A 7,297-nucleotide genomic window follows, 5' to 3' on the forward strand; every position below is an offset into this window, starting at 1 on the left:
GTCCCGAAGGTACTGTACCCCAAACCCTAACCCCTCTTGCCGGTATAATAATTATCTTTTATTTGTAATTTCCCTTACGGCAAAATATATTAGGAAACACTACTGGGCTTGGGTTGTGTAAAATAATTAAGTAAATAATGTATATCACTAGCTGTATTGCATCTTATTTTGCACTTATAATTTTATTTATTTTGAAAATAATTGTATGACGTTAGTTACTTTGAAGCGTTGGGTAAGTTATGTAACAGTAGGATGGCTTTCTCCACGGGTGTCTGGAAAACCCGAATAGCGAATAGCGAATAGTCGCGAATAGCGAACAGTATGAATAGTGCGAATAGTGACGAAAAGTCGCGAATAGTGACAAATAGTGACGAACGGTGATGAATAGTTGTTGAATAGACGCGAATAGTGACGAATAGTCCTAACTAGTCGCCTTGAATAAGCCTACAGGGTTTCTACAAAATTTACCGCCACATGCACATGCAGAGCAATCTAGAATTTCAAGCAAATTATATATCATATGCTTGTCCGCTCACTCTAAAAGAGAGTGCAAGTCGAGATGCAACTATATGAATCACTTTTATCGATTTATTATAAAGCCATTTTCTCAATGCCGACCGACCATAAACTGTATTTACTCAGGCTGAACGTGTTCTTATATAAATGGTACTTTATTTCCTAAAATCAGGCCTGGGTGTTCTTAATCCACTTGTTCTTATACGCGGGTTTTTACTGTATTCGCTATTCGCGACTATTCGCTATTCGCTATTCGGGATTTCCAGACACCCCTTACTCCACTCCACTTTGAAATATTTGTACAATTTCTACCTATCTACTTATTTATTGTCACATTTATATTTCCTTTATGTTTTGTCCCCAATTAGCAGCAATGCTAAATACCCCCCCCCCCCCAAAAAAAAAAAAAACACTTTAATAAAGGTTGTGTTGTTGAAGTTGTCTGAAAGATCAAGGGGACTGCTTGCAATCTTGTCAAAACGGGTGAAGCATTCCTCCCAAACAAGAAGCAGTGAAGTTAATTTTTTATTCTTCCTTGCTTTATACTTCCTTCATACTTAGACTTGATTTTCAGATATCAGATTTTATTGGATCAATGTCTGGCTTCACTTGATGGTACAAGATAATTTTTTTTACCAAACATCCTGGCTTATTTTGACGTTTCTTTGAAAACTAATTTTGATTGTTTTCTTTTTCTTTTTCTTCATGTGCAAAGATGGCTTCTTTTGTGGATAGCAGTGAGGGGGATATTATAAAGAGTGCTAAGTATAAATGGCAACTTGGACACTGCTTAGGGAGGGGAACATGCAGTGTCGTTGTTGAAGCTGTTGGCACGTTCTGTTCTAAAAAGAAATGCAGACATCCCCAAGTTATCAAAGGAGCTGCTAAGATTTTCAAACAAGGACACCGATTTGAGCTTGCTGCTACTAATGAAATAGAAATTCTGCATTATTTAAGACGTCAACCCAAATCCCCCTACAGACATTATATAGGTGAGTTTCAAAAGTTACACCAAGAGACTGTTTTTAGAGCCGTGGCACTCAACGGTGGATTCCAATGCGGTTAATGAAAGAAAACCCATTCTCCGTACTTACACTCCACTGCTAAGAAATTAAAAATTGGATGGCTGATTCAAACATGCTTAGCGCGTGCTAATGTATAACGAACATCATTTCACTCTGATGAAGGTGGACAGAAGCCACTGAAAATATATAATATTGTGTAAGTTTGTACTGCTAATTTAGTCTGAATTTCAGCTGTCTCCTTTGGTCACTTACTTGTGAAAGAGACATCTGAATCAAGATAAATTATTAATAGCACCTATGCCATCCAGTGTTGTCACTAGCCAAAAACTGGGTAGTAAATCTGATTTTGATTGGCTGGCTAGAAACTATAAATTGCTAAAGATACCACTTAATTTTTTGTGGCTCAAAATGAACAGTAGTTCATTGCGAGTCGTGTAATATAATAACAGTAAATTCCTGATTTCTCGAATCCTTCCTGATCCCGATAACTTGAACCAAAAATTCCCCTTCCCTTAGTCGATCATTGCAGTTTTACCCCCGATTTCTCAAACTCATTGATTTCTTGAACCAATTGTCATTTCCCTTGGAGGTTCAATATTGGATTACACTGTGCTGTGCAGTTTGTACAAAAAAGTGATCTTCACTTAATTCTTTAAATAACAAACTCTTTACCAAATAACAAACTAAGAGCATATAACTATCATAGTGTGGGCCTAATGTTCGTTAGGTTATTGTTAACAAGGTTGAAGACCAGACAGTTTTTTGTAATAAAATGTTGTTTCTTTATCCTTAGTGCAGTTGCTGGATTACTTCTTATATAGAGATCAACTGCACTTAGTTTATGAGCGGCTGGATTGCAATCTTCATCACATCTTACTGATGAACTCAGGAAAAGGCCTTTCTTTGTCAATCATTAAAAGATGCTCTTGGGATGTTGTGAGAGCTCTGTGCTTTTTAGCCACCAATAGGGTTGTTCATGGAGATCTGAAGATGTCTAACATAATGTGGAATCCAAATAGAGGCATGTTTCAACTTGTGGATTTTGGTCTCAGTTTTTTGGAGGGACAACAAGTAAGATGATCATTTTACAAAAAAAAATAATTAAAAAAATGAGTAGTGTGTTGGATGTTGGCGTACAGATTTTCGGGTTTGTGCATGATGTAACTCAACTCTCACAATATCTCAAGTTACACCAAGAGACTGTTTTTAGAGTCGTGGCACTCAACGGTGGATTCCAATGCGGTTAATGAAAGAAAACCCATTCCCCGTGCTTACACTTCACTGCTAAGAAATTAAAAATTGGATGGCGGATTCAAACATGCTTAGCGCATGCTAATGTATAACGAACATCATTTCACTCTGATGAAGGTGGACAGAGGCCACTGAAAATTCAGTGACTTAAAAGTATGATTGGATGAATCATTCTAGTTATTCTAGCAGTCACACTACAATCATGATATGGAGCTAGTGCAATATGGAGTTTTGATCATCTTTGTTTTTTCTGCTTTTTGTTTGTTAGCCTCATCAGCCTCTTCAGAGCCCTGGCTACCAATCCCCTGAAGCACAGGTGTGGAACAGATTAGTTGCTGCAGGCACTGCAGACAGAAATAACTCAGTGAGTAACATAGCATATATGTGCTTGACACTTTCTTTATTTATTTATGAAAGTAAAAAACAGTCCCAGGTTATATTAAAGTTGCTGTTTGTATGGGTTAATCAAAGGTCTTTTTTTCCCGTCAGTGAATATAGCAGCAGTAAGGTGACTATCCAAAGAGGTCACTGATCTGTTTGTATTATTGATTATTCACTTAAATCAGGTCATTTGTCTGTGTGAAAAAATTCAAGAGCATTGCATGTCCACTAACATTTTTGTATTAGAGTTGTCTTGCTGGAAAAGTTATGAGATTGTACCTTGAGGAGGCTGCTGTCAATAGGGTGTTTTTTATATGTGAAATTTGAAATGAATGTTACCACCCTCTTTGAAGAGTTTGTCTCTCTGAGATGTTTACTAGTCTATCCGATGTGTTGTAAGCTAAATTCATCTGTTTGTTTGTCATTGAGGAATGATTTACACATACATGCACTTGACATACAGCTTACTTACTTTCATTTCTACAGAGATGCTGTTCTGCCAGTGACATGTGGAGCTTTTGGTATGTACTTTGGTACATGTACACAGGGACCCCAGCACCCAGATGTCAAACAGATGAGCCAGTCTGTGTCATGTGTTCGCAAGAAGAGGTAACAAAAGTTAAAATCATTTTGCAAATTTACGTATGAGTTAGCAAGAAGACACTCACACATATTCCATTAGTTTGTGCGAAACCTCTTTTCCCCTCAGTTTTCCACATGAGAATTAAGCAAAGTGTCAGAAAAATGAATTGCAGTGAGTTGCTGCCAGACTGAGTCCCAACCTCGTTCCCAGGGTCTCTCTCTCCCCGCCCCCAAGAGCGGGGAGAGAGAGACCTTGGGAACGAGGTTGACTGAGTCCCTTTTAATTTTTCCTGTCATTTATATAGGATGATAGATCTGAGCAAAAGAGGGTGACTACCTACAATGTCTGGTGTCTGTAATGATTAGTGTACATGTATTCCCCCGGGGGGGGGGGGGGGTACTCCCATAAATTTCGGATAGGGGTGTGCCGCCAAGGTTCTTAAACCCTGACCCTATGTAAGGATAAAGAAAGCGAAAATTGATACCCTTTTTAAGGCCCAAAACCGAAAAATGACACCCTATTCAAGGGGACGAGAAGCGTTCCGTGACGACCCAAACAACAGCTAACCGCGCATGGCAAGACACAAATCTTTATAAAATCGCTTTACTAATACCTGAACAGAAAATTCAGTTTTTAGATACCTTTTTTTTCGTTTAGCAACCTAGCCATCTTTGTAACATATATATGTTAGGGCAACAGATTCTTAATTCTTCCTACTCAGTTGAGCATTGCATTTGTTTAGTAAATGGTAACAATCACTATCGGAGGTAGCTACATTACAGGTAGATTCTTTAGATGTGGTAGAGGTTTCTGTTTAACCTGCCATACCGTCAGTTAATAACCTGCGATCAGGCTTTCTTTTTTTCGCGGCGGAGGGAAGGCGATTAAGGGATTAAGGGATTTCCGTTGACCCCTCCGCCGCGAGAAAAATAACGCCTGATCGCAGGTTAGTCAGTTAATAAAGTTATAAACCTTGTCTTTCTTTTTCTGCAGAATTATAATTGTTGTGGCATACAAACTGGAGTGACAAGCATTTGTCAGTGTTTCAAGGTATAAGACATAGATTCTGTATAATAACCCTGATAACCACTGTAGATTACATGTAATTAATCGCTTGCAAGTTTTCAGTTGCGCAGTAAAACATGTCAGTTAGTCTTGTTTCTTTTTCTGGACATACGATTTCACTCCTTGCACTGCAGTCTGAAAATGGAATAATACTTTTAAAAAAGCATCGAGAAGTCAACAATTTTATTAATTGCAATTAAATATGATCCAACCCAATTCATTTACAAAGCAATGGAGATATTTTACAGTAGGCAGCAGTGGCAACAAATGGCATACCGCGAGGTTTTGTTTACTAGCTAGCTTACCTGAAGTTTTTTTTGTCATACAGGATGCTAAGTGTATACATTTCAAGCAAATTAAAAAGGAATTGCCTGTGGATGACAGAAAGATCACACCTGAACAACATGAATTATTTCTTGACCTCGTCATGAGGTAATTTGAGTCAATGGTTTATAATAAGGACTTTTGCCACTGACTTGCATTGTGTTGTGTTTTGATGGAGGGCTGGGGCTTTGCAAAGGAGGAGTGCTAGTGAACTAAAGAGTTTCAGAAAATATCAAACAATATTTTTTTCTTCTAGAATGATAAAGTGCAAACCAGAGCAGAGGATGACGCCATTCAATGCAATGCAGCACGCCTTCCTTAACAGTAAGATAACAAGCCTGTTACTAGTCTACTCGTCCAATTTTTCTTTTACCCCTTGAGTAGAGCCATTACTTGTTCTATTCCGTTGGAACCTGGGGAGGGGCATGTTGTCTACTGGTTTCTGTAGCATTAAGCGACTAGGGCTAAATGTCGTCTAGAGCAGGGTAAAAACATTTTATCTAAAGACATATAAGAGTATCTTCGTTAAGAAGAACTTGACGTTATGTATTGACTTTTTTTTCCCATTGAGGTCAGGTCCATACACACATGACTTGTTTTTTTTCGTGTTGTAATGACTTACAGTAAAGAGAAGATTGAAACTGATAACTTCTGCCTGGGGTTGACTTGGTATAAATAAAAGGGTTTCATACCGTATTTAAATAATTTATTTTTTGCATTATTTTTGATTTTAAGGTTGGTGCACTCCTCTGAGTTTGACAGAGTTGTTACTGCTTCCAACCAGAATTCTACAGCTGACCAACATCCATCTAGAAGACCTATCCACTGACTCACTCTTGGGTAATTAAACTTCAATGGCTTTAGAGCGGTTTTCACTTGAGTGTCGAAAGTAATCCTGAGTTGCATTGGCGTTGCTTTACCTTGTTTTCTGACTGGTTTAAAATCTTGTGCCACTTTTCAAAAATCGCAATCAATTGTGAATTGCTCGCACACGTTTTCCCGCGCTTTTGTCGGCTGCATGTATTGGCTTGGTGTTTGTGATTGGTTCGCTGGATTGTCTGTGTCCTTTGTGACTGACCAGAGTGAACACTTTGGTTTTGGTTTTACGACACTCAATTGAAAACCGCTCTAATGGACTAAATTTGTAATAATCATATTTTTTGAATTTTCCTTTTGAATGTTCTTAACTATTTTACAGTCCAACATAATGACAGCCTTGCTAACAAATAATCAAATTTGACGTGGGTATTTCAATGAGCTCTTGCATGAAGTGATCCAGCGTTTTTCTTTCTGTGCTGCAGATGGCGTGATGGACGTGAAGGAGGAGTGTGCCAAGTTTGGTGTCGTCAGAAGTTGCAAGTTTGATGGTGATTCAACTGCTGGATATAAGGTAATTTGGTCAGTTTTTAATTGTTACAACTATCTCTTGCGGAGGAAGTGGCTTGTCAATGACAAGAGGTATCGAGGAGGTATAGGTTATGTTCGTTTAAGTGGTTCACATCGCTGGAGCGTTTGCGGGTTTCCATGGCATAAAACAACCAGGAAAATAATGCCAGCCCCATTTTAGTGCATCAATGGACTACTTTGAGAAGTCTTAGGCACTACAGCGATGGTATGCCGTTGGCACACGATGGGTCATGTGGGCAAGCCATTTTGCATTTGGCTCACAAGATTCTCAGTTAGTGTTTCAACGCTTACGACCGACAGCATTGTAGCTACACCGTAACGTTTTAACGCCTTCTTGTATTACAGTACTTCAGCGCCTGTGTACACACTTCCGTGCCTATCACCTGTTTGTCTCATGAGATTCGTATTATGTTTCTCTTAAGGTATTTGTTGAATTTTCTGACGCTGATGACTGCTTGCGGGCTCACAGTGCCCTGACGGGACGGGAATATGACGGCAGGACAGTGATAACCAGTTTTTATCCTATTGACTATTATTATACTGATTACTTCTGGCGCTGACATCTGCTACGATGAATGAAAACACTATCAACTGTGAACTCTTCCTGTGTTACAAAGTATGTCATAATGCTGCCTGGCTTGTGTAAAATAGAGTGCTGTTCACAAATAACTTAATGTTTCCCTAAGGTATATGTTATCCTCCAGTCAAGTCACGTTTAATTGGATGTAGTATATATAGTATATAT

At 38.6% G+C, this 7,297-nt stretch overlaps 1 protein-coding gene across 2 annotated transcripts; it reads left to right on the plus strand.

Annotated features, from left to right (window-relative positions):
* The first annotated feature begins 1,231 nt into the window (after positions 1-1,231).
* On the plus strand, positions 1,232-7,221 carry LOC144641484 (serine/threonine-protein kinase Kist-like). Of its 2 annotated transcripts, none has more exons than XM_078500484.1 (10): positions 1,232-1,508; positions 2,335-2,612; positions 3,061-3,156; positions 3,660-3,782; positions 4,750-4,806; positions 5,150-5,253; positions 5,402-5,469; positions 5,881-5,985; positions 6,447-6,535; positions 6,975-7,221. In XM_078500484.1, exons 1-10 carry the CDS (start codon positions 1,232-1,234, stop codon positions 7,110-7,112), a joined length of 1,335 nt encoding a protein of 444 aa, XP_078356610.1. In that variant the 3' UTR covers positions 7,113-7,221. The 2 variants fall into 2 exon arrangements, with proteins under 2 accessions (XP_078356610.1, XP_078356611.1); XM_078500485.1 differs by having other exon boundaries at positions 1,372-1,508; positions 2,340-2,612.
* Positions 7,222-7,297: the final 76 nt, after the last annotated feature.

Source organism: Oculina patagonica, unplaced genomic scaffold, assembly GCF_052425735.1.
Source record: "Oculina patagonica isolate OP01 unplaced genomic scaffold, crgOcupat unplaced984, whole genome shotgun sequence".
Lineage (NCBI taxonomy): Eukaryota > Metazoa > Cnidaria > Anthozoa > Scleractinia > Oculinidae > Oculina > Oculina patagonica.

Bases quoted from the DNA above. Each gene is read 5' to 3' on its own strand.
- LOC144641484 (XM_078500484.1), top strand. From the start codon at position 1,232: ATGGCTTCTTTTGTGGATAGCAGTGAGGGGGATATTATAAAGAGTGCT. The intron at 2,613-3,060 runs GTAAGATGATCA...TTTGTTTGTTAG, and splicing joins GTTTTTTGGAGGGACAACAA to CCTCATCAGCCTCTTCAGAG. The intron at 5,986-6,446 runs GTAATTAAACTT...TCTGTGCTGCAG, and splicing joins ATCCACTGACTCACTCTTGG to ATGGCGTGATGGACGTGAAG.